This window comes from Macaca thibetana, chromosome 20, assembly GCF_024542745.1.
Source record: "Macaca thibetana thibetana isolate TM-01 chromosome 20, ASM2454274v1, whole genome shotgun sequence".
In the NCBI taxonomy this organism is placed as follows: Eukaryota; Metazoa; Chordata; class Mammalia; order Primates; family Cercopithecidae; genus Macaca; species Macaca thibetana.
Window position 1 is genome coordinate 63,185,032 of NC_065597.1, and position 27,275 is coordinate 63,212,306.

The 27,275-nt window shown below is 51.7% G+C and overlaps 1 protein-coding gene across 4 annotated transcripts in view; it reads right to left on the bottom strand.

Moving 5' to 3' along the window:
- Nucleotides 1-1,152: 1,152 nt before the first annotated feature.
- SNX29 (sorting nexin 29) overlaps nucleotides 1,153-27,275 on the bottom strand; it is a 586,208-nt gene continuing 560,085 nt past the window's right edge. For 3 of the 4 annotated variants that reach the window (XM_050774079.1, XM_050774082.1, XM_050774081.1), the window contains 2 exons: nucleotides 5,128-5,214; nucleotides 1,153-2,130 (listed from right to left, as the gene is read on the bottom strand). In XM_050774079.1, the coding sequence (XP_050630036.1) occupies nucleotides 2,001-2,130; nucleotides 5,128-5,214 (217 nt within the window). In that variant the 3' untranslated portion in view covers nucleotides 1,153-2,000. The remainder of the gene's footprint in view (nucleotides 2,131-5,127; nucleotides 5,215-27,275) is intronic. The other variant, XM_050774080.1, reaches the window with a different exon arrangement.

Sequence of the window (27,275 nt, forward strand, 5' to 3'; positions counted from 1 at the left end):
AAAGCATGTGTATTGGCCAGGCGTGGTAGCTGATGCCTGTAATCCCAGCAGTTTGGGAGGCCGAGGTGGATCACGACGTCAGGAGATCAAGACCATCCTGGCGAACATGGTGACACCCCGTCTCTACTAAAAACACAAAAAAATTAGCCAGGTGAGGTGGTGGACGCCTGTAGTCCCAGCTTCTCGGGAGGCTGAGGCAGGAGAATGGCATGGACCCGGGAGGCGACGGAGGTTGCACTGAGCAGAGATCGCACCACTGCACTCCAGCCTGGGCAACAAAAACGAGACTCCGTCTCAAAAAAAAAAAAAAAAAAACGTGTATTGCAGCAACGTTGGCAGGTGGGTGGGAGACAGGCCAGGTTGCCTTTCTGGGATGTCTCAGGTCCTCCAGACTTGCAAACTGACTGCAGGGTCCCCACTTCCGTGCACACTCCGGCTCACTGAGTCTCACCAGGGCATGGCTTACCTGGCCCAAGGTCCCCTAAGAAGTCAGGTAGGTCTCGGTTTCTCTGGGGGGCTGTGTGTGAGTGATCTCAGCCTTAAAGGCCATGAACAATCTTCCTCCTTACTACGAAAGGAACGCACAGCATAAACCTTCCAGATGATTCTCCAGAGATTTCCTCGAGCCAGGAAATGCTCCATGCTCAGCTAGGCCGTACACATTTTAAGCCACTGAATTGTAGTTCCAGGACAAGCCCATGCCTTGCCATCTAACTCGCCTTTCACCTGCTTGTGTCCTCAGGTTCCACTGCGTCTCTGCCTCAGCTTAAGGCGGAACGCACTGACTTACTGCATAGTGCATTTCACGACCACCTTCTTGGTTATTTTACCCCAGAAATCCAAACTGCCTCAACGGTGCTGAGCCTGTGAGGACAGCCCTCGTCCTGCGAGGGGCTCTGATGTGAGCTCACTGGAGGAGGAGCCCCAGGGGCCACCCAGTTACTGGTCCCCATCCTCTGCTCCACCTGCCCAGGCTCCCTGTACTCTGAGCGCCATCCTGGCATGTAAGGAACAAGAGGACTCCATCTTAGAGGATGCAGAGTTCTGTTCCCACGGACAATGGTAGCTGGGCAGATGGGGGATGGAAAATGTCTTTAGGGGAGAGAAACATCTGTTCAGTGTCCATGCTGTGTCCAAGTTCACAGACATGGAACCTTCTGCAGTGGTTTCCTGAGCCAAGTCTCTCATGACTGTGAGGCCAAGGCCACTTTGGACAAGCTGTATGACGCGGGGTTACCCAGCTGCTGCTGATGACTGGGTCAGATGTCCAAGTCCCCCTTCCAAGCCTGGTGAGGGCCTTAGTGGCCTCAGGCTCCCGAGGGCACACTGGTCCTTCCTAAAGCCAGCCATAGGGGGAGGTAGGGGAAGTTCTCCGAATTCAAATATCACTAATGGCTCCTTGCCAAGGCCACAGGAACATCCCTTGGGAAAAGTGAGCTGTGACACGGCTGGGTGTCTAATGACCATTGGTGGAGAATGCAGTGAATGGAACCAGATCTCCTCCCCCTTGCCAATCCCAGGCATCCCTAGCTTGGGCCAGGCAATAACCTTAAACAGCAAAAAGAGTCTAACAGTCATTCTAGGCCCCGTGTAGGAAAGAGTGGAGAGGCTGGCTCCGCAGATACCTTCCTGCATAGGGGATAAGCTGTGCATCTCACCCAGCGGGCACCAAGCCTGACCTGGTGCCCAACCTCCTGCCAGCCCTGAACTCCTGGGAGGTGAACGAACAGCCCCTGCAGCCCAGGGCAGACCCCAGGAGCAGAAGGACCGCGTGTTGCAGTCTGTGCAGTGAGGCACCACCTTTCTCTCTGGGGTCAGGGACCATGTGGCTCCAAGACTGACCAGTTTAATCAGGGTGTCGTTTAACTGGTGGGGATCGTGTGCTCTCAGGGTCACCGGGTGGACGTGGTCGTCACGCCGAGGTGAGGGGCCAGCGGCAGTGGCTGGGGTGGAGGCAGCTGGCGCGACGCGTAGGGCCTGTGGCTGGGGTTCCGTCGAGGTCAGAGGTCGCCGCTCTGGGGCTCCACGTTGCGTGTCTCCCGGGGCTGACCTCGGGACAGTTTGGGGAAGCGGGAAGCTGCTTTGGGCCGGCTGTTCTTGTTCCCAGGCTCTCCGGGCGGGGCGATGTCGCTGGAAGAGCAGAGAATCAGGTTAAGTCTGGGGGTTCAGACGCAATTGACCACGGGCCGGGAAGGGAGCCAGGTGTGTGGGCAGCGGGAGGGACGTGGCTGGGGACCGTGGGCCGGCTTATTGGAGCAGCCTCTGACTGGTAAGTGCTACTTGGAGAAATAAGAAACCCGTATTGTCACATACACTTTCTTTTAAAAGCACTCTGAGGCTACAACCAAGCTTGGCTGTGAGTCAGAGCTAGCTCATGGTACCACTGTTCCGGCTGCATTTTAAGGCTATGAAAGAATGTTCTAGGCATAGCTTTCTTCCCCCCGTTTTCATCTTCCAGCATAGGTACAGTTCCAAGTCCAAGGCGACTTTGGAGAACACTGTAAAGTCATAAAAGATGTGTAGCAAAACACAGCAGAGGGACTTCCTGTGGAATTGGTCCTAAGAAAATAATCAGGCCCTGGTCTAGTTATAAGGTCGTTGGGCATGGTACTGTGTTTAAGAGCCAGGAACAGCGGAAGATTCCACCAAGAGGGGTACACCGATCCTGGTTCTGAAGTAACACACAGCAGCACAGCATGTGTGGGTCCCAGGGCACGGGTCTGGTTTGGGAGGCCCTCAGCACACTTTTGAGGGGACAGGGTAGAGGCCAGGAGGCTGCAACCTGAGAGTGGAGGGGGCTCAGCAGGAAGTCCCATGCTGCAGTTGCATTTTTAAACTATTTTCTTGGGACAGAGTCTCAACTCTGTTGCCCGGGTTAGAGTGCAATGGTGCAGGCATAACTCACTGCAGCCTTGACCTTCTGGGCTCAAGCGATCCTCCCACCTCAGCTGCCTGAGCAGCTGGGACTGTAGGTACTAGCCGCCATGCCTGGCTAATTTTTTAAGCTTTTTGTAGAGATGGGGTCTTGCTCTGTTGCTCGGGCTGGTCTCAAGTAATGCTCATGCTCAACCTCTCAAAGTGCTGGGATTACAGGTGTGAGCCACTGTGCCTGGCCGATCCTTAACCACACTTGTAAAGTCCCCTTTGCTAGCTAAGGGGACACGTAAAATCGGGGGCTGGGAATGTTCTGTCGACCGTAGGCTATTTGAATAGGAAGTAAACATCAACAGGACACAGCAGTTGATAAGAGTGATCTCTAAGTGTTAAGATTACAGATGTTGAAAAACAGACATAAGAAAAATTGTCTACAATAAATATCTCACTGGGACAAATTGCTATAAAACAAGACAAAAACCTAGTAGGATCAGTGTTCACTCCTGCATCCTGAGCACCTCTGTGCTGTCGTAGCTTTCTGGACGTGAGCCCTCTGGCTCCTACGAGGGAAGATAGGACCCTGTCCACAGCTAGCTCTGCCCTATTTATGGCTCAGGGAGGACAAGAGCCACCTAGCAAGTGTCAGATCAGGATCATCCACCCCCAGGTGTCTCCAAGCTCAGTTTCACATACCACATGAGTTAAGGGGAGACTTGTGTTCATACAGAAATCCGAAATCCCTTCCCCCAGAGGGTCCCTGCAGGGTTCCCTGAAATAGCCCAATGTGTCTTCATTGCATCTCAGGAGTGATTCTCTTTACGATGATCTGGTTTGCATTGCACCATTCCAGGGACATAGCCACTATGCGAGTGAAATGCCTCCTGTTTCAAGTTTGACACCCTGATAAACTAACAAAATGAAGACCCCTTTTAATGATTGCCTTCTCATTCTGTAAGTCAAGTTGGGCTTTGCCTTCTGTGCATGGATGAAAAAAACATGTGACCTTGAACAAAGCTGGAGATGCTCTGAATCATCTCTGAGCCCATCCAGCCTGGTGTGTGCCGCCCGTTCCTCCTTTAGGTGGGCGTCTGGCTGCAGGCCCAAAGCAAACATGCCCCTCTTCAAAACATGCCCCTCTTCAAAGGCTGACCCGCCTTACCAGAAGTCTCTTTATCCCTGGACCCTGCTGTGAGGACGCTTTCAAGATGCTGGAAGCAGGTCTTTGCTCACAGTGTAGGGGGACCGATTCTTAGATACAGGAAGGCTTGGATGTCAATGTGAGTTTAAAGCGATGCCCTCACAATCCCGTCCTGTCACGCTGTTCAGATCCAGGGTCCGACCAGCCACTCCTTAGCCTGCACCTACGGCCATCAGTCAGAACAGCCAGGACGAACCTGGCCTGCAATGACCAGAGCCTGGGGAGAAGCCCTGGAAGTAATGGGCTCAGAGTGGTTGGGAGAGGCCAGTGCCTTGCCGGTTGTGAGAGAAGAGGTACCAGTTGGTGGGGCAAGGGTGCTTTTATAACGAACCGTACCTGCCATGCAGGGGTGGAGAGAGGGTGGGGCTCTGAGGCAGATGCCTTTGTTCAGTCCTGTTGTGGATGGTGATGTCTGAGCTTTGGTTTCCTTGTCATTTGGTGATGCCAACCGTGAGCACATCCTAGTGCTGTGGTGGGGATTTGAGGGCTACCTGAAGCCACCAACTAGCTGTGTTTGTGTAGGCAAATGCCTGCTGTCTGAGTCTTGGACAAAATAAAGGGGGGGTGGTTTTAAGCATCATGGGGATCCAGTGCCTAGAGTGACAATGACTAGGCAGCACTGAACATTCAAACACGCATGGGCTGTGCCACCAGACACCATGCTGGGCACGAAGGGGTGTAGAAGTTGCTTTGGGCTTGGAGAGCCAGTCTCACTGAGAATGGTGAGGGCAGACCCTGGATAGATCGCTGTGGTAGAAGCATGGGGCGGGGGGAATGCCCCAGTGAGGGGGAACCAGGGTGGTTCGGAGCAGGGCACAGAGGGCTTCCTGGAGGAGGTAGAGGTGTGGAGGGTGAGGAGGAGTCAGCTGAGGATCACTGTCGGAAGGGGCCTCTAGCTGTGAAGATGAGCACAGGTGAAGTGGCGGGCCTGTGAGGAGGGGTGGACTTGTAACCTGGCAGACCTGGCCCAGCTGCTTCCTCTGCCTGGAAGGCAGGGTTAGCTCAGGGCGTGCACTTGACATGTCATGGGGCTGTGTTTGTCCTGATGTCCATACCTGGCAGCTGGGGACTCCCAGTGAGTGTTGGCTGCTGTGGTTGACAGTGGGCTCGTGTGACATGCGGGCGGTACAATCCTCCAGGCCCTGTGGAACAGAGCCATGTCTTGGGACGCAGGCTTGGTAGGTGGTGACACGGGTGGACCCAGGTGGGCTGGAGGCAGGGCTGCTATGATGGCTCCTGAGACCCCCGAGTGAGGCTTCATTTGGGACAAGTTGAGCGGATGATACCTGCAGAAATCTGCCTGGAACAGGGGCTTCAGTGAGCATGAGACAGACGGAAAACCCACACTGCTGAGCACAGTGGGCTTGAGCGGAGAGTGCTGCTGGCAGCTGGCATCTGAGGCTGAACCTCTTGCAACTGCTATCTTTGTAGGGCGAGAATAGCCTAATACTGATAATGCTGTCTGGCTGAACAGCAGGATCTGAAGGTGTGGGGTAGGTGCGACTACGAGTGTATAAACAGGGGAAGGAAGCAGGATGATGTGGATAGAAGAGATAGGGCCAACAGCGAGAAGGAAAGGAGACCCCACATTCCCCCACTGGGTCCCTCCCCTACAGGGGAGATATGAGGCCAGTGCCATGCTCACTCCAGGACTGGCATCGAAAAGTAGAGATAGGGGCTGTAGGCAGATGGTTTCCAGGGAAGCTGAAAGGCCTTGTATTTACAATGGCAGCCTTAAAGAAGATCCATTGATTTTTCCCCTGCTTTGAAACCAAGGCTCCCTCCAGCTCCTGTTGCAGATGCCTCCTCCCGACAGCATCCTCAGAGTGAAATTCTCATCCCTCATAGCCCTTGTTAGCTGCCAACTTTTACCTACTGTACCACTAAGATTTCCAGAATGACGGCACCATTTCTTACCCGGCTCCACTGACAGAAGCAGACTGTCTCTTGTCTGGCATGACTGCATTTTTATAACAAAGTGGGCTTTGCAGCTCTGGGGCCTAAGCGAGAGACGAATGCATGGACAAGTGACGTTCCGTTCCTGCTCCCCAGCAGGGACTCTGTTAATGCTGGGGCTAGGTCTGTTTCAGTTTTGCAAACAAGAATAAGGGAGTCTGGATGGCAATCCCTAAGAATGAATTGCCAAAGGCCTTAAATCCATATTCAGAGTCAGAAAACTTGGGTTCCTTTTGTTAGATACTATAGACCTTAGAGAAAGATCCATAACCTCTGCAAGACACAGCTTTCTGATGTGTGAAGTGAGGATAATAGTGCCAATCATACATCATTCAATGCATATGTATGCGGTTGGCAATAATTAGATATGGCTCTTTTGACATGCTGAAATAAGGTAAGAGCATCAGTAAAGTCTGGCCAGCAAATTCATGGCAACTTCTACTGGTAAAAGCATCTAATACAGCAAAGGAACTGGGTATAGGCTTTTTTTTTCTCTTCTAGAGATGGGGGTCTCCCTGTGGGGCCCAGGATGGTCTCAAACTCCTGGGTTCAAGCAATCCTCTCATCTCAGCCTCCCAAGTGCTTGGGATTACAAGCGTGAGCCACCATACCCAGCCAAGGAGGCGTTTACAATCTCCCAAAATACAGCATACTTCCCAAACCCTCTTGTTCCCAGTGCAACCCCTCAACTCCCTGCCCTGGAGGAAGGGGCCTGGAGGGAGCAGACGGAACCTTCTCTGAACTGCCCATCCTCGTCTTTCTGGAACAATATCAATGCCTAGGCATTGCAGGTGTTTTGCTGCCTGGTCCCGACACAGCAGAGGCCTTAGAGGGCTACGTAGATGGGGAGAGATGGGTATTCAGCAGGGATATTTACGGACAGCCTGAAGAAATAAAAGGCAGTGAGCAAACGGGTGGGGGTTCCAGTCTTGAGACAGCTCGGCAAATGAGGGTGGGGAAATCGTGGCCGCTCTGTAAAGAATGAGAGTGCCATCTCTGGCATTCTTCATGTTCCTCTTAGCTGCGACCAGAGCCCATCAGGGGCTCTTGAGAATTCAAGAGAAAAGACTCAGTTTCTACCTTCCAGGGACAAGGACAGCCTGTGAGATGTGACAGACAAGGAGGCCTAACGAAGCCACCACCCGAGGGTGCAGACCCCTCAGCCAGTGGTGCTAGATGACTCAACATCTTTCAGACTTGGGGAGCAGTCTCCCCATTTTTTTGTTTTTGAGACGGAGTCTCACTCTGTTGCCCAGGCTGGAGTGCAGTGGCAAAATTTCAGCTCACTGCAAGCTGCACCTCCCAGCTTCATGCCATTCTCCTGCCTCAGCCTCCCGAGTAGCTGGGACTACAGGCGCCCGCCACCATGCCCAGCTAAGTTTTGTATTTTTAGTAGAGACGGGGTTTCACTGTGTTTGCCAGGATGGTCTCGATCTCCTGACCTCGTGATCTGCCTGTCTCAGCCTCCCAGAGTTAACCCCATATATTGGCCCTATTCCTTGAGCCAGTTATGTTATTCACCCTATTAGGTTGCTAAATTTACTCACGAAGGACATACTACAAGGAACAAAATCCAGTCACCATCTATTTTCACCATTGTGGGTGAAATATCAATGTGGTGATAAAGGACTCACTCAGGATAGCGGCCACTCCTCTACAGTGACTTTCTCCAGTCCACAAAGTGGACTTTCTGAGCCATGGATCCAGATCCCGACGCTCCTCTGGTACCTGGAGGGCGGGAATCGGGAGGCCACTTGGAGGGTGTGAGCCTCAGAATCCCAGCATCTTGATTGTGGGAAGTGACATCCCTGAGCCCAGAGTCACTCCACCTGGAGCTGGGATGAGGACAGGCCGTGCCCTTTCCCAGGCTCTGTTACTGTCTTCTGTGCATCTCCTATATGACATTCAGTACCTTTATTTTTCAGTGACCTTGGCCTTTGCAACAATCTTCATGAACACGGTTTTAAAGGCACATTGAAGAATTTGAGAAGTTTTTCTTATGTACCAGCTCTCATTCCTTTGCTGCCCCTCGTATTGGGTGAATGTTTGCTGCTTACTATGCTGGTTTTTGCAATATGGACAAATCTGAAGTGCATTGTCAAATTCCCAGAGCTGCCCCACATCTGAGTCCATTCATAGGCCGCTCTGGAAAAGGCAAAGCTAGGAGCGACAGAGAACAGATTGGGGTTGCCAGGGATTAACTATAGAATAACGCTAGGGGATTTGGGGGGTAAAGGAGCTGTTCCATACCATGATGGTGGTGGCTACAGGACTCCATGTCTTTGTCAAAACTCAGCGAACTACGCCATAAAAACGAGAAATGGCACCATGATAGGCTTCAATCTCAAACTTGACTCCAAGAGGGCAGTATCTGTAAATCTAGACTTTTCCAGGGTGAAAGAGCCCGTCAGGGAAGACCCTGATAGCCTGAAGCTCTCGGGCCAGCGGCCTTTGTCCCTGTCTCTGGGTAGAAAGCAGGGGCCCTGGGGACAAAGTCTGAGATGATTCCCGGCCGTGTCATTCACCAGCATGGGTACTTGAGCTGGTCAGGATGCTCTTCTTTAGGACTCAGATTCCTCGCCTGTGAAGGGGGATCAAAGTCAAACTATCAAGCTGCGTGCACTTTAAATGTATGAACTGTATCGTGTGTTATCTGTATCTTGAACTGTGTTAAAAAATGGTGCAACCATACAGGAAGGGGGAAATCACAGGATCTGCCTTGCAGGTTCTTAGGACAAAGCCGAGGATCTCGTTCGATGCTGGGATGGAGCGCGGCTCGTGGAGGTGCTGCTTGGTGAATGACCTCACCCTTCACTGCTGAACTTGGCTTTGGCCGCCTCCGGCAGGGTTCACTCCTCTGCGAACCCTGTGTTCAGCTCAGACCTCGATCTTATTTCTCAGACCTGGTATTGCCAGAGCCATTTTGGGATCACACAGGGAGGGAATGGACTTAGAAATGCAGTTCACACTACTGAGCAGAAAACACAGGAAGGAAATGGCACAGAGGATTCATCCCCAAATCCACGAGGCGCTGGGCCCTCCTGGGTTGCAGGGTGTCCACTGCCACCAAACTGGGAAACTCTGGGGACATCACTTCCCCAGGGCTGCACCTTGCCCTGAGCTCATCTGGGAGGCAACTGGAGAAAATGGAGAAAGAACTCCTGGGATACCACGGTCACTCAGGAAACAGCCCATGCGTCCCCCTGGCACTGCTGCCTCCCCTCCCAGGAGAGGGATGTAAGCTGCGGTAATGAGCCCCCTGCCAGGCCACGCGTATGGTATTCGTTTCAGAAACTCCATCTCCATCCTCCCCACTGCTGGCATCTACAGCAGCACCGGGGGAGTGGGGGCGAAGGGGGTCTGTGAGGGCACCCGCCGAGGGCCCCAGGGGTGGGTGTTCTTTTTAATAAGCCTCGGGGGTGCACTGCATGGTGCCCTGTCACCAGCATATGCGGCTGAAAATGATCCGGCAGCCTCAACTGCTCATCAGTGAAAACGGCTGCGAGGAGAGACTAGCTTCTCATGTCGCTTCACCTGTGATCTGAGTTTAGGCGAGCTGGTCAATATTTCATTTACTAGGAGCTGCCTTCATAGGGAGGAGGGCTCAGTGTCTGCAACCCAGCTAGGACCGAGCTGTGTGTGCAGCAGGGATGTGGCCAACATCCTCCATGACCCAGCTCCCTGATAAGTCTGTGCGTGTACCAGTTTGAAAACCCAGTTCTGCCTCTGGGACGTGGAAATCATGGAGAATGTGCTCCCTGCATCTTACTTAGGCCCTTGGATCTGTGGAGTGGGAGGCAGTGGCGCTGCCCTGCCTTCTGTACCATGTGGCCTATGTGGGTCCTGATGGGTGGTGTCAGAGCATACCAGGCTGAACAGCCTTTGAATTCGTTCCTGGGCAACACCTGGGCCTCAGGACTGCATGATGGGTGCCCCATGAAATCCAATTCCATTGTGAACTATGCTGACATCCACCAGGGCTTTTACCTCCTGCCTCTTGGTTTGAAATGGGTCTCCAAGACTTCCACCATCCACACAAGCAACCCAGAAATGGCTCTGGCAGTACCAAGGGTTCCTTGAAGGCAGGTCTGGGTCTCTTTGGATCCCAACACCATAAGGCACTTGATTTAATTATTTTGAATAAATCTTGAGCTTGTCAAATCTTGAGCTAAAGGAATAACAGATTCTTTTTTTTTTTTTGAGACGGAGTCTTGCTGTGTCACCCAGGCTGGAGTGCAGTGGCGCGATCTCGGCTCACTGCAAGCTCCGCCTCCCGGGTTCACGCCATTCTCCTGCCTCAGCCTCCGAGTAGCTGGGACTACAGGCGCCCGCCACCACGCCCGGCTAGTTTTTTGTATTTTTTTTTAGTAGAGACGGGGTTTCACCATGTTAGCCAGGATGGTCTCGATCTCCTGACTTCGTGATCCACCCGTCTCGGCCTCCCAAAGTACTGGGATTACAGGCTTGAGCCACCGCGCCCGGCCGGAATAACAGATTCTTATATCATCCTTAAGCTGGCCACGTGCAGGGGTGCTGTAATTACCATCCTAATCTTGTGGGGGTGGAAAATAAAGCAGGGAGGGTAAATCGTATGGCTAATGAGGAGCAGAGGCTGGTATTGATCTCGAATGTGCAGTCTGACCCCAGAGTCCATGACTAGATGCAAATGCATCCAAGCTCAGTCCCCAAGATGCTACAGTTAGGTGGGGGCAGAAGTGGGTATGTGACAAGGCAGCTGTAGCTCACTGCTTTCAGAGGTACAGATGGACAGACCCTCGCGAGTTGCACTGAGCAAGGTTTCAACCATAGATAGAAATAGTCTGGAAGGTGGAGGCCAGGACAGGCGTGCCCAGAAAAGCAGGGAGGTACATGTGACTCCCAGGGAAGAACCCAAAAGACTCGGGACAGGGGACAGGGATGCCTGCAGGACAGACACTGTGACTTTTGGGAACTAAACTCAAAATACTGAGGGCACAACCTGTTCCCAGATGAATGTAAATCCCCCATCCGACATTATTTTTTCGTGATGTTTTGAGAGTGCTTTCAATAACACTGTGATACTGCTGCTAGGTTCCTGGTATTTTTAAGCCTCAGGCTTTTCTTTTTGCAAACTCTGGCTGTGTAGTTGCTCTTCTACAAGCATAAGTTAAATGGTGAAAGGGAAAGCAGTAAGAATCTAGAGAATCCTCTCATTTATACAGACTCATTGCTTGAAAACAAAAAACAGCTTGTCAACCCACACTTTGTGAATAACCACTGTTAGGACAGTAGTATACAGTTTTCTAGTCATCTTTCTATGTGTGTTTGTCATAGTACGTCTTCCAAAATGAAAGTAAAGTTGCTCTGAAATTTGGTATTGCTTTAAATCAAAGCATTCTGGCCTTGGATAAGCCAGAGACGATGGTGGAAATGGCATGGAAGATAGTAAAGACGAAGGTGCTGTGTAACTCGCGGAGTGACTGCTGGGAGGCTGGGTGTCACTATTTCATCTATTTCTTGCTGTCCTCACCATGGGAGATGGGAAGTTCAAGAAGTTACTGCCCCAGGCCCACATTAGAGAAGCAGAATGTGGCTTACATTTAGGTACAGGGCCATGCCCAAGGTCACGTGGCAGCACTCCCCAACCTTTTTGGCACCAGGGACCAGTTTGGTATAATTTTTCCATAGGCTCGGGGGGTGCGGATGGTTTTGAGATTAAGTACGTTACATTTGTACATTTTATTTCTATTACTACATTGCAATAAATAATTATACAACTCACCATAATGTAGAATCACTGGGAGCCCTGAGCTTGTTTTCCTGCAACTAGACAGTCACTTCTGGGGGCGATGGGAGATGTTGAGAGATCAGGTATTAGATTCTCATAAGGAGCACGCAGCCTAGATCCCTCGTATGTGCAGTTTACAGTAGGCTTTGCACTCCTATGAATATCAAATGCCACTACTGATCTGTCAGGAGGCGGAGCTCAGGCAGTGATGTGAGCGATGGGGAGTGGCTGTAAATACAGACGAAGCTCTGCTCACCTGCTGTGTAGCTCAGTTCCTAACAGGCTACAGATTGGGTACTGCTCCAGGGGTTGGGGACCCAAACCCGATCCGACCACTTCTTATCCTGGGCTAAGGAGCAGAGGACAGAGCGGTAGGCCTCGAGGTTTCTAGGAAGACGTTGCAGTGATGACCTGTGAATTTACTTTCTTAAAAGGAGTCTTTCTCTCTCTCTCCCCCAGTATCTGTGTAAACTCTCTTAATTCCTCTATTATCTGAAAAATGGGGCTGATATCAACCACCTATGACATTAAACAGGACAAGGCATTTAGGGTCCGAAGCAAACTCGGGCACATTCTGCAAATGGGCTGCCTATGGCCCTGTTGCGGACCTGTCCCTAAGGAGCCCCATCAGGTGGATAAACGAGATGTATAACTTGTGAAGATCACCCAAGGGGCCTGAGAAGTGCTGGGGACAAAGCTGATTCTGAGACAGGGAGCCTTGTGGTGAGGCAGGTACAGCACCCCCATAGAAATGGAATGGGGGTGGATTCGGATCTCAGGCACAAGGACCAGTAGTAGGATGGGGGGATGGAGAACGGTTTTCTTTTTATCTTGGGGCCTGGACTGTGGGAGCAGCTGGGGCAGAGGGACAGGTGTATGGATCCACCATGGACGGGGTACTGAGAGGCATGGCACTGCGGGCTGCATGCATTCCCGGGTAAACAGTGCCCATTAAAAACTAGAGATTCAGTATGTGTAACTTTCAAGGACAGCTTAAGTTCATCGAGCAGTCTACCAATGCTCTTTAGACGTCAGCTTTCACCATTTCAAGGCTAAAAGATCACTCTGGGTAAAATCCTGATCATGACCAATGGCTGTGATGCTGACGGCCTCTTTGTTGGTAGCCCCTGGTCACCTTAACTGGGTACCTCAGGTTTCAGAGCTGGCTTGGGCTGACATTTCAGAAGGCCTCATATATCATCTACTAGGGTAGGCTAAAGAGGCTGCGTGATGGTTCTGCTGGGTTAAACCGCCTCACTTTCCAAGGATGGAAAGGATTCTCCCTGAATCCTGCTGCTGTTCTAATTCTCAGTCGCCCCTGTCCCCACTTTCCATGGGATGCTCAGAGCATATCATGTCTCTGTTGTAATCCCAGTCACTTCCCTCGCAGTGATCTCCGCACCACAGCACCCAGCCCAACCAACCCTGGCCAAAAACTGAAACAGAAGACCCACAGGAAGACGGTGGTGAATGAAAAACGCAGCCTGCCTGCCCCGCCGACTTGAGAGTCCTCCAGTTCTCGTAAGATCATGATGGAGCTGAAAAATATGTCACTGACATCACAATGCACCACACTACTCCTGAGGTGAAGCTGGGGTCAAGCCTACTGCACTGCCAATCATGGAAAAGATTTTTTGGGCCAAGTGCGGTGGCTCACTTGAGGTCAGGAGTTTGAGATCAGACTGGCCAACATGGTGAAACCGTGTCTCTACTGAAAATGCAAAAACTCATTGGGTGCGGTGGCATGTTCCTGGAATCCCAGCTACTTGGGAGGCTGAGGAAGGAAAATCGCTTGAACTCAAGAGGTTTCAGTAAGCCGAGACCATGCCACTGCATCCCAGCCTGGGTGACAGAGCAAGATTCCACCTCAAAAAATTTAAACAATTTAAAGAGACAAAACCTCACCAGTAGGGATATAAAGAAATATTTTTTACACTGCTGTATAATGTGTGTTATGAAAGTCAAGAAGTTTTAAGAAAACTTTATAAAGTACAAAAGTTATAAGCAAAGGCTAATTATTAAAGGAAAATATCTTATAAATTCAGTATAGCCTAGGGGTCCCACATGTGTAAAGTCCCCTAGTGCACGTGACATCCTGAGCTTTCACCTCCCCCTAATACCCACAACCACTTACAGTCCTATGGGCTCCACTCATGGGCAGGGCCCTAGGCAGGTGGCTCACTTTTCATCTGTTACCCTTGGTAGATACACGAATCCCGCTGTGTTGCAGGTGCCCATGGTATCCAGTACGCTCATGTATTGCATAGGTTTGTGTACATGCGCACACTCTGAGCTTCACACACCACCGCAATCACCTAATGACCCCTCTCAGAATGTATCCCCATCACTAGGCGACGCGTGATTATTTTGCACTGTACACCCTGTGCTGGGCCCCAGCGGACCAAACCAAACTGGACTCACTCAAGCCCAACGCCACCTAGTTAAGCTACAATGCTATGGAAGCAGGAAGGCCCCCACGCAGGCAATTGCAGTCTACCTGAGACAGCATAAGAAGGAAGCCCCTCTGTTTAACTCTTACCAAAAAAAGCAACCTGAGGTAGGTAACCTGACGTTAACCAATCCATCATTTGTCCCCACCTCACAAAACGTGTTCTGCCATTGACCAGTGGGAGCTCTCATCCTATTTTGTACAATGGAGGCTGCCTCAATTCGTGAATCACAAAAGCCAGTTGACTCTATATCTAAATTTACTGTAATTGTCTTTTGACACCATTCCCTGAGAAGGCATCAGCGTACACCCACCCTCTGCTGCTCCTGACATAAGGACGGAAGAGCCCCGCTCCTGGGGAAGGCTCACCCCTCCATCGGGCTGTTCCCCAATAGCTTCCTCCAGGACTTTGCAACTCCACAACTCTCTCCTGTGGCCCCACCTGCAACGATGCCCTCTCTCCCTCGGCCTCCCAGCCCCTCTGGCCGGTATTGAGCTCTCCATCCCCCATCCCAGAAGAACTTAAAAGACTGCTGGGTAGCAATGGACTTCTTCCTCTCATCTCAACCCCACTACTCCACTTTTAAAGCTCTCAGGAAGGTCACCAGCGCCTACTGTGTTGAAGTCAACTGGCAGGCTGGGCACAGTGGCTCACACCTGTAATGCCAGCACTTTGGGAGGCCGAGGCAGGCGGATCACCTGAGGTCAGGAGTTTGAGACCAGTCTGGTCAACATGGTGAAACCCCATCTCTACTAAAAATACAAAAAATAGCCGGGCGTGGTGGCAGGCGCCTGTAATCCCAGCTACTCGGGAGGCTGAGGTAGCAGAGTTGTTTGAACCTTGGAGGCAGTTGCAGTGAGCCAAGATCACGCCACTAGTCCAGCCTGGGTGACGAGCAAAACTCTGTCTCTCAAAAAACAACGGTGGCTTGTTCTAGTTACAAGTCCTCAACCATTCAGCATCTCCACCCTCTTCTGAGGTTCCTTCCATCTGTCTGAGGACTGCTTTGCCACTAAACTGTGGAGGGTCCTGGGTCTCTTCCGCCTGCACTCCCCACATGTGCTCTCGTCCATTCGGATGGCTCTCCATAGATCCAAATGGCAAAGCTTCCCAAATTCACTGTTGGCCCTGACTTCCCTCTGGAGCCCATGTATCTACCTTGAACATGGCCAAAATGGAAATTGTGGCCAGGTGCAGTGACTCATGCCTCTAATCTCAGCACTTTGGGAGGTAGAGGCAGCTGGACAGCTTGAGCTCGGAGGAGTCTGAGGCCACCCTGGGCCACATAGTGAGACCCCATGGCTACAAAAAAAAAAAAAGCCAGATGTGGTGGCGTGTGCCTGTAGTCCAGCTACTCAGGAGGCAGAGGTGGGAGGACTGCTTGAGCCTGAGAGGCAGAGGCTGTAGTGAGCCGAGATCACACCACTACACTCCAGGCTAGGTGACAGATTGAGACCCTATCTCAAAAGGAAATTCTGGTTTTTTCCCCCATTAAACTTCTGTTCCTCCTCTGGACTTCCATATTTTAGTAAATGGGGTAACTGCCAACTCCACTGCTCAAACCAGAACTCTGGGAAGCATCTTAATTTTTCCTTTTCTTCACATTCCATACCAAACCCAACACCCAATGGCCTGTGGCTTCTGCCTCCAGACACGTGTCCACTGCTACTTCTGTCTCTGCTGTGTCTCCTAAACCCAGACACCTTCCCTTCTCGCCTCGACCCTTCCTCAGACCAAACCCTTCCATGGCTACCCACTGCATTCAGAATCAAATGCAAGTGTTTCTGCCACGGCTGTAATTCCATCGTCACTTCCTCCAGCGACGCGGGGACTGCCCGTCATGCCCTAACTCCTCATGCTTTTGGCCTTTGCCCAAAAGTCCCCTCTAGTCACCCACCACTGCATCGGTCCCTCGGAGTTTCTTCACAGCACCTGTCGCCGTCTGAAGCAGCATCTCCCCCGCTATATCCCCAGCGCCTAGAATTACATCCGGTGCACTCAACCAGGTGAGTGAAGTCAAAGTGGTCTGTCCTGGTCTAGCTCTACAGAAGACCACTGCCCGCTGGCCCCACGGCACCTTGGACTTGCCAGCTTAGGGAGGTGGGGTGTGATGCCACGACACCAACCTCGCAGTCAGCCCTGGGTTGGATTTCAGAATTCGGCAACATCTGGGACGTGTCATGGTGACAAAGCTATTTAACTTCTCCAACCATCACCTTGAGAAAATAGTAATAACCCATACTCGTCTCTCTCATTGAAAGCAGAGATTGTTACTTTTATAAGACTTTTAATAAGAAAAGCGCCCTCTAAGCCTCCCTCAGCACGATGCAAGATGGCGTCAGTCCAGAGGACAAGTGAGCAAAAAAAAAAAAGACATTTGAAAATTGATAGCCAGGCAGGTGGCGTTACAAGTCAGTGTGATGTAAACATACCTGATACCACATGCAAAAACACGTAAGGGTCGAGACCGAGACTGCCTGTCATGAAAGACAGCCTGGGAGATGGCAGCTAGGGAAATGCCCTGCGGGCATCAGGGGCTCCCACAGAGCAACCCGAGGGGCCGGCAGTCCAGCAGACACGCAGGAAAAGGTAGTGAGTGCCTCGTGGAAGAAAGGCTGACCAACGTGTTTCTCAGTAATTCCAGTGACATCTGCTGCAACCCTTCCACGTGCCAAGCAGCACCGGGACTACAAGAGGGACTGAGCGGACAGCGCCCCTACTCTCTGGGAGGTCATACCCTGGGCTTGGGCACCCTCATCTCTCTCCATTTCTCCCTGTACCCAGCAGCTGCCTCCAATCCAGTCTCCACACCATACCTGAGTAACGCCACCGACGCCAGACCATGTCGCTCCTGCACCAAGTCTGTCTCGCAGAATAAGCCGAGATACTCTACGAGATCCTCCCTGAGCAGCAATTTCACCTTTCCGCCTCCTTCACTCCTCCCCATGACTCCAACCAGCCTCAAGGCTCCTCGGTGGCACCAGGCCCCTGCAAGACTGAGGCACACTCCTGCCTCCCTCTGCAAGAAAGAACGGCGCTCCCGCCGGCTGACCTCTCAGCACCTCCGTCACTTTCTCTGGAGGCCATGCTTGCTGCCCTCCCCAGCTCCCCTCCTCTGCGCCGCCTCCCCTGTATGGCATGCTGATGTATCTTTGTTCTCTTCCCTGAGCACCCTGGCACCTACAGAGAGTGAGTGGCACAGAGCAGGTGCTCAATACAAATTTCTGGAATGAATGATTGCATTCTACAGGAGGAGAGGACACGTTCGAATACATTTATCATTATGAGTCATCAGGAAAATGCAAACTGAAAAAGATTCAAAGACGGCTGTCACCAGGCATGGGCGGGGATGCTGAGAAATGGCACACCTGTGGTTAGCAGAGGCACACACTGGTGAAACCTGGGAAAACCGAGGCAGGTGTGTGCTGAGTGAGCTCCTCTGACTCGGGAGCTGCACGTCTTGGTGTCTGCTTTAAGAAACTGTTGAGCAAGTTCACAAAGACATGGGCGAGGATGTTCAGTGCAACGTCCTTCTGAGGAGGAAGCTTGGAAACCACCCCATGCCCGTGTGCAGGACCCACGGACCCGCGAGGTCAGGTGTGCAGAAGCAGCGGCACACGCTGCCGTTACAGAGGACGATGCACACCCGTGCACAGGGGCACGGAAACACCTTCAACACACAGGTAAGGGAAAAGCTACAAAACAAGAGACATCTGGTCCCATTTTAGTTAAAACGGAAACCTCACATGAAGCAAGCACCCGTGTCTACACAGACGCGCCAACAGGCACAGACAAGGATGCAGCCAAGGGAGATGTTCATGTTTTGCTCCATCTATGCTCATCATTCAAATGGTTTAAGCCAGAACTTATTCACACATTGCTCATTTAATTAAAAACAGTCAAGAACAAAGCATCCCGGCCGGGCATAGTGGCTCAGACCTGTAATCCCAGTGCTTTGGGAGGCCAAGGTAAGAGGATCACTTGAGGTCAGCAGTTAGAGACCAGCCTGGGCAACATGATAAAACCCAGTCTCTACTAAAAATACAAAAATTAGCCAGATGTGGTGGTGTATGCCTGTAGTCCCAGCTACTCGGGAGGCTGAGGCAGGAGAATCGCTTGAACCTGGAAGGCAGAGGTTGCATTGAGCTGAGATCGTGCCACTGCACTCCAGCCTGGGCAAAAGAGTTGAGACTCCATTTCCAATCCCAGCACTTTGGGAGGCCGAGGCGGGCAGATCACAAAGTCGAGAGCAGCCTAGTCAACATGGTGTAAACCCTGTCTGTACTAGAAAAAAATAAAAAACAAAAATTAGCTGGGCATGGTGGCACGTGCCTGTAATCCCAGCTACTCAGTAGGCTGAGGCAGAAGAATCACTTGAACCCAGGAGGCAGAGGTTGCATTGAGCCAAGATTGCGTCATTGCACTCCAGCCTGGGCAACAAAAGTGAGACTCCATCTTGGCGGGGTAGGGGGGAAGAACAAAGCATCTTGAGAAAGAGCCCACAGCTCCTGCTTAGCCCCCTGGAGTGCTCTGCTAGGCCCCTCCTGTGGCACTGTGATGGCAGATGTGCACCTGCCCTGCCTGGTCTAAGCAGCTGGGACTGGTCTCAGCTGGTCTACACCACGCTCAGCAGGTTGGAGTGTGTCAGATCCGGTTTTTGGCAACCAGAACTACTTACAATACATTCAACTTGTGAGCACGTCTGGCAAGCTCTGAGCAGACGAGCTTCCTTCTCTGCCTGCCTCGTCAGGGCATTTCCCAGGGCTAGGCAACCACTCATTTTCCCCTTCCTCTGTGTGGCTGACGGGTGGCCCTAGGCGTCAGCGGCCTTGTACGATCTCCCTCTGTATTCCCGAGTCCCCATCTGCTAGCATGGTCACTGGAAATAACTGCAGCTGTATACTGACAAGGATCCAAACATCCCCGGAAGACCCCCGAGCTGTGAGCCAGATGCCCAAGGCCTCCCCAGCCTTCAAGCCCCAGGCCAAGCCTGAACGACATGGAGGTGAGCGTTGCTTTGCAGTTACTGTCTCTAATTAATGTCCACAGCCTCTTAAAGCTGACCGAATCCCACTCCTGACTTCAGGCCCTCAGACAGTGCCTGCTACACTCAATACAATCCATGCTCCTGATGATGTGGCAGATGAGGCCAGGCACAATCAGCTCTGCCGCCCTTGCCTCTCTCCTGCCCCCGTGTCCACATCTCCCCAGGCCCTGCCATATGCCACCTGCCACGCCCTCTCCTCTCTGGCAGGTCAGGGCCTCACACTGCTGGTTGTTCCCTCCTCCAGGACAACTCAAATCCCAGAGCGGAGACAAATTCACATCTGAGCTCAGAAGTGACTTCACTGGAGATATCGTGTCTCTTATCAGTCCCCCACTCGAAATCTTCCCCCTGACCCTTGTAAATGCCCTTCATGGCCTTGTCTCCCACTGCAGTCCTTCCATCTGTTTGGTGTTTCATTTTTGCTTTTTCAGTCACCCCCATGAGAATGTAAACTCCATGAGGGCAGCAACTTGGCTGGCCTGTGTGCCAGTACTGGGGACATCATTGAGGAATGAAGGCCAATTTGGCAGGCTATTTTTGAGCACCATTCCTGAGGCCCGATGGTAGATGATGAGATGGACCGAGGTATTTCACTCCAGCTCTCGAGCCAGAAGAACCGACCGTGTCCTCACCACTGCTCCGCGCCGGGCACCGTCCTTGCTGTCTTACAAGTATTGGCTTATTAAACCCTCACAGAAGCCAGGAGGGAGGTTCTGTTATCATCTCTTCTAGATGAGGAAACTGAGGCACCGAAGCTAACTGGCCCGGGCTTAGAAGCCCTGTAGGAGGCAGAGTTGGGGTGTGGAAGCAGGTGTCTAACTTTATGGCCCTCCCCTGCCTCATCTGCCATTTGTTTCCCTTTCTGCAGAATTTGCAGATTAAGCTGTACTGGAATGCAGCCTCACTCAGGCATTTCCATATCAGCCACGTTTGCACCCACTGAGATAGTACAGCTGAGTGGCTGAGACAGAGATTCAGTGCCCCAAAATCCTTCCCATCTGAGCCCGGACTTGCCACCTTTTTTAGAGACGGGGACCAGCAGGAGCTGCTGTCACATGGCACTGTGCTGGGCACAGCCTGGCTGAGGGATCTCACTGCATCCTCACAGCAGCTCTGTGTGGTTGAGTATAGCCGTCTCCACCTTACAGATGAGCAGACGGAGGCTCAGAAACATCATCTGCCCGGTCCTGTCTCCCCAGCAGCTACGCAGCAGAACTGAGACGGGGACACAGAAGTTTGACGCCCATGTGCTTCCGAAGCGGGCCCCCGGTTACGTGTACGAGGCAGCCAGGAAGTGATTATTTGTCAGCTGCTCCCTTCCAGAAGCTGGCTCACCACCTGAAAGGACGGTGGCACTTTTATCCTACCACACAGAAACGGAAACCAAAGCTCAGAGGAAACACTGGCTGAGTTGATGCCTCAGACTCAGATCTGATTCTAACGCCAGAATGTGTTCCAGCCTTTTGAAAGCTGGGCTTCTCAACTTTGGATGCACCTCAGAATTACCCGGGGAACTTTAAAAAAAATACTAATGCTCAGGGCCAAAGATTAACGTTGCATTAACCAGGCAGGGCCTGGCCTCTAGTTTTAAAAGCATGCCGGGAGATCTAACGTGCAAGCTGTGGTTGAGACCCCAACTTGAAAGCAATCGTACCATTAGGGAAGTTCTGCAAATGGAAAGACTAGCCCCCAAAAGAGTGATGCCACGTATCTCTGAGGTTACAGGTGGCTTTTTGGTGGGCTGAGAAACTGGTTAAACATTCAACGGTGTCTGAACCTCCCGGAGAAGTGAATTTTAGACTGTCCTCAGAACAGGGCAGATCTGAGCGCACTCTGTTCCGAAGGCTCACTGCAGGGAAGTCTGCACGATGGTGCCGAGGGTTTTCTGAGATTCTCCGGGCAGCTATGGACCGCTGTTTCATCATTTCAGACCAGATTTCATCCAAGGAAAGAGGATCAATGAAGATGAAAACTCCCCACTTCCTTCACCTGGATGGCACCTTGCTTAGGAGCCCATCACTTGGCCAGAGAATATTTAGATCGAGAACACCTTTCCGCTGTGCCCTAAGCCATTCTACGTTTATGATTCAACTAAAAATTTATTTCCACTTAAACCAGCAATGCTGAGCTTCCCCTCCTCTCACAGGTTTCCTCCCAGAGTCTATCATGAAAATACCTCTCAAAAATCATCCGTAAAAAGGTAAATAAGGCAAAACACATTCTTTGCTCCATCTTCCTTATCTCAGCTCTTCAGCCTCAACATACTTTTTGAACTATTTTATTTCATCACCTTTTTTGAATAGGCAACACAGAAAGGAGGGCAGAATGAGGGGCTGAGTGCATGAAAAAGTGACTCTCCCCACCTTGGTCCTCCAGTAAGCCAGGGGTATATTTTAATGTATCTTCCTAGAGGTATCCATTACATATAGAAGCATGTATGTATGCACAGGTGTGAGCATATATATCCTATTTGCCTTTTTCTTTTTTTTTTTGGAGACTGAGTCTCACTCTCTCTCCCAGGCTGGAATGCAGTGACGCAATCTCAGCTCACTGCCACCTCCACCTCCACGGTTCAAGTGATTCTCCTGCCTCAGCCTCCTGAATAGCTGGGACTACAGGCATGCACCACCATGCCTGGATGATTTTTGTATTTTTGGTAGAGACAGGGTTTTACCATGTTGGCCAGGCTGGTCTCAAACTCCTGACTTCAGGTGATCCATCCACTTTGGCCTCCCAAAGTGCTGGGATTACAGGCATGAGCCACTATGCCCAGCCCATATTTGCTATTTCTAAAAATAGAAAGGGATTATGTGTGGTACTCTACTATGCTTTTTCCTCTTAGTGATTATGTCATGGAGATTTTTTCCATGTGGTATGAGGTGTACATCAGCCTCAGTATTCTAGCCCATAGGTTGGCAAACTTCCTGTAAAGGGTGAGACTGTAAACACATTAGGCTCGGAGCCATTCCATCTTAGTTACAACTCTTCAACTTTGCCCTTATAGCAAGAAAGAAGCTATAGATGAAGTGTGAATGAATGGGCATGTTCCAATAAAGCTTTATTTACAAAAACAGGTAGAGGGTAGGATTTGGCCTGTGGGCTGTCATTTTCTGACCTCTGTTCTAGTCTGAACCATCTTTGGCTGTTTCACTACAGTCATATGGCCACACGGGGCCAAGAAGGCAAGGCCTGCTGGCACAGGGGACAGAAACCACGATGGGCCTTGGCTGCAAATGGAAATCACCTGTTCATTACCAACAGATCTCAAAGTAAATGCTGGAACAGACTTTGTATGGCGACTCTCCTGGCCCCGAGCAGCATCTGGGACATCAAGATGCCAGCTGCCTCAAGCTGGTTTTGGCAGCTATGCTTTCTTTCCAGAGACGGTGTAGAGGGTGAGGGCTCTGGAGTGGAAAAAGGCCTTAGGGCTGGGGTCCTAGGATGGAAGCCCACTCCATCGCTTACTGGCTGTGTGAGATAGAGGATGAAAAATGACACGGGCATCTTTGTGTGTGTGTATTAAGATCTCCCTGTCGCCCAGGCTGGAGTACAGTGGTGCAGTGGTGTGATCTCGGTTCACTGCAACCTCCACCTCCCAGATTCAAGAGATCCTCCTGTCTCAGCCTCCCGAGTAGCTGGGACTACAGGTGCACACACCACCCCTGGCTAATTTTTGTATTTTTGGTAGAGACGGGGTTTCGCTGTGTTGGCCAGGCTGGTTTCCAACTCCTGACCCCAAGTGATCTGCCACCTCAGCCTCCCAAAGAGCTACGACTATAGGCATGAGACACCATGGCCAGCAGACACAAGCATCTTGAGGGGGCCTGGCCCATGCAGACACTCCATGAACAGCAAATGTGATCACGATGTTAATTGCTAAATCAAAGGTCAAAACTCTACCCCAGGATTTTCCAGCTGCTGTGTCCCCAAGAAATGACACCGTGGAACATAAAGCCGAACGCTACGATGTCTGTCCAGCTGCAAGAGTGGCCTCACCTTCTAAGATATTCCACAAGCTTTTTATGCTGCCTGCAAAGAACGCAAAACACGGGAGAGCAGGGACCTCGCTTGTCCTGCTGCTTGAGGGTTCCCCAAGCGCCGGGCCATAGCAGGTGCTGGAAAATACCTACAGCCCAAGTAAATGCCCGTAGGTGCAGGGTCCATACTAAGGGCCCTGGCTGCAGAGCTGGCGAGCTGAGAGCTGGACAGGGCTGGGCCTGCTGGGGGAAAACACCAGCCCAGCTCTGACCCAGAGCTGTGGGGGATGGGAGATGAACACAGAAAACACCGTGGAGCCTGGGACCTGCCCCTCCTACAGCAGCACAAAGCCCTGTGGTGCTCTGGGCTTCAAACTTCAGTTCCTGCTGAGTTGAGACCAAATGAGGTCCCTGAGGAGCCTCTTCCTCTGTGGGGCTTGCACAGAGGACCCCGGCCTGGAGTGGGACTTATGGGGAAGCCACCATCATGGAAAGGCCCCAGACAGAGGGAATTCCCAGAAGGTTCCACCCTCAAGGCATCTGGTTCAGACAAGACAACCATGACCACTCATCCTGAAAGCCCAGTGCTGTCCTAGAGACACAGATGCTACAGGGATGTGGCACAGTCTGGGGGGCCAGGGGTAGGTTACAAAGGAGACCTTGGAAGGTGTGGGACTCCCTTCCACGTGGGTGCAGAGCCTGTACTGTCATCCCCATGGAGGCAACAAGCTGGGAGAGCAGGGCTCCAGGGACAGCAGCCTCCACCCTTCCCAATCAGGTGGAAGGAAAGGTGACCTGACACCATGGCAAGATCCACTGTGACTGTGGGAGTCCCTGTGGAATGAGCGAGGGAGCGAGTGTATGTGGCCAGGATTAACAATGAATAGGGATAGAGAACTCCTGCTGGACCCGATAAATGGACCTCAGTGTCCCTTAGCAACATCTTTTTATGTCATGCCTGGCCCTGCCCATGCCAGGGGCGGTGCCTGCCTTCCTGTAAGCATGTGCAGTGCAAAAGTCCGGGATGCCGCCTTCACTCCAGACTGCTGGGCCACGCGGCTTCCCCCCAGCTCCCAACTGACTGTGAGCACCTCGGGGCAGGCCGAGGTTGAGGAATCCCTGAATCCCTAGCACAGCCCCTGTGGAGCTCTAGAAATGCTACTGAAGGAAGTGGCTCATTTTGCTGGAAGCCCAGTTTGGAACTCGGGGCTCAGTAAGGCTGTCCCTGCAGCACATCCTTGTGCCCATCCTGCTTGGCCAGGCAAATGTGAGCAGCTGTAGCTTCACAGCAGGAGGCTTAGGCAGTGATGGGTGCCATGCTACGCAGATCTCAGACATGAATTCGGGGGCCAGGTTTCATTACAAGAGATGGTGCCCAGGGCGGGAATTCTACCTCTGTCCCATGGGACAGCTTGGTGGTGCTGAGGCTGGCTCCGTGGGGGTGTATTTAACCCTCCTTGTGAGGTAAGGGGATGCTGTTAACCCCATCTCGGGACTCTGTTCTTTCAGTTCCTCACTCGTCTTTCTCTCACATCCTCATTCAAACCAGCAGCATGTACTGGTAGCTCTGCTTTGAGAATACCCCTCCCAGGCTGCCCGAGGCACCATCCCCTCTCCCCAGGGTGACTACATGGTCCCCTAACTGCCTGTTCCATCAGCCACAACAGAGCTCTACCCTCTGCTGGCTCCACATGGCAGCCAGAGTCCCCTTGGCTGCAAGGCCTCTGTGCCCGGGCTGCCCTGCCCTGGCTTCTTTGCTGTTTCTCCAGGGGGCCAAGTCCTTACAGCCTCAGGACCTTTGCACCTGCTGTGTCCACTGCCTGGCTCACTGCCTCAGGTCTCCACTTCATGTCACACTATCCTTGTGGTCTTCCTGGACCATAAACGGCACATCCCCAGCAGGTTTCTTTTCTTCCACAATGACTGTGATGTCCTTTCCTGTCTTCTCACTGGGAATCGCCACCCGACATACACATCTGCTTGGCTAGTCAATGCCTGTGTCCCCCATAAGGGCAGATGCTTTGTCTTGTCTGCTGTTGAACTATCAGGATCTGAAATGGTGCACAGTAAGTACTAATTGCAGGGATGGGTGGATGGAGGGGCAGGGAATTTACCTCCTCTTCATCCCTGCTCTCATCCTCCCTGGGCTGTACTGCCAGCCCAGCCCTGGGAAAACCAAACCAGCCTGATCTTACCTGTGACTGTTTAATCTTCATCCCTTTATTTTCATGTATTTTGAAAGCAATCCTAATCACTTGTTTTTAAAATTTCCTTTAATAAACGTTCTTGCAAGGAAGGTAGCTGCTTAAATGTCTCTGTAATTTTCTCATCATGTTTTCTTAGTTTTCTAGTCAAAATAACAGCTTTAATCACAGCAGTTCTAGATGGATTCAGAAATGAAGATTTTTCCCTCTTCTTGGTAATTGTTTAAAATTATCAGTAAATCAATCTGGCATTTATGCTCTACCCGTATTATCCTTCTTGGGTTGGTGATATGGTTTGGCTGTGTCCCCACCCAAATCTCATCTTCAATTCCCACGTGCCGTGGAAGGGACCCAGCGGGAGATAATTGAATCACAGGAGCAGGTCTTTCCTGTGCTGCTCTTGGGACAGTGAGTAAGTCTCATGAGATGCAATGGTTTCATAAGGGAGAGTTTGCCGGCACAAGCTCTCTCTTTGCCTGGTGCCATCCATGTAAGCTGTGACTTGCTCCTCCTTGTTTTCCACCATGATTGTGAGGCCTCCCCAGCCATGTGGAACTGTGAGTCCATTAAACCTTTCTTTCTTCTGTAAACTGCACAGTCTCCGGTATGTTTTTTTTTTTTTTTTTTTTGAGACAGAGTCTCACTTAGTCGCCCAGGCTGGAGTGCAATGGCGCGATCTCGGCTCACTGCAAGCTCCGCCTCCCGGGTTCACGCCATTCTCCTGCCTCAGCCTCCCGTCCGGTATGTCTTTATCAGCAGTTTGAAAATGGACTAATACAGTTGTACCAAGGATGGAAAAGAGAGGTCAAGTTTTCCTCTACAGCAATGAGCACCTACTATGTGCCTGGTTACTTTACATTCCCTGCATCAGCCCCCATTACGATGTTACCAGATGGAGGTTATTAGCTCTATTTTGTGGATGAGGAAATACAGGGTGTACAGGGGAGAATACATTGTATTCTCACAAAGTCACACAGCTAAGTGACAGACTGGGGACTCAAACCCAGGACTCCTTCACTCCCGTCATGTGAACTCAAGTGTGTTTTGTTTTGTTTTGTTTGCATCCACGCATTCAAACTATAGTCCCCACTGAAGCACACATCCTGCCCTTAGTTGTCAGAATAATACATAAATATTAATAGCCCCAAACACCTGGAATGCTCCGGGTACCCCACCCCAATGCCCACAGCTTAGGCTCTCCCTTCTCAAGGAAAGGTGGTCACTCCCCCAGGGGTCTACAGAGTCACAGCAGGCAGGCCCCTGTGCTGGCTGAGTTGTTGGGGGCTGAGCGAGGCAGCAGGAGACCAGGCCCAGCATCTGCAGGGCCGGGCAGGCTCAGCTGAGGGTCATCTCTGCCCTACCCGCTGCAGCCCCCCCGAGTGGGCTCTGGGTGGAGGCTCGAAGGGCCCCTGTGTGCTCAGTGGTGAAAGGTGCTGTTTAAAGGCTGCCTCTCCATCTCAGATTAAAATCTGAAGGCTTCATGGTGACCTCGTCTCCTACCACCCACCTGGCACCAGTCACTCCCCTTAATCTGCAGTCTAGAGGCTGGGAAGGGCCATAGTCGAGACTCGGAGAACAGAAGGAAACAGCCAGACCCTTGCTTTCTTTATGTCTGGGTTCCAGAGGAAATGGGTTCCTCTGTCTATTCAAACGTTTCTCTGTAAGTCCTCTGGTGGCAAAGGCCCTGGTCACTCACTCCGACAGGACACACGGTCTCACCACGGCTGCAGGAAGAGGGTCACCAGCATCCTATCTGTCCACAAGCCCTGGAAGGAAGAGTCCTGGGGGTGGGGACAGGCAGG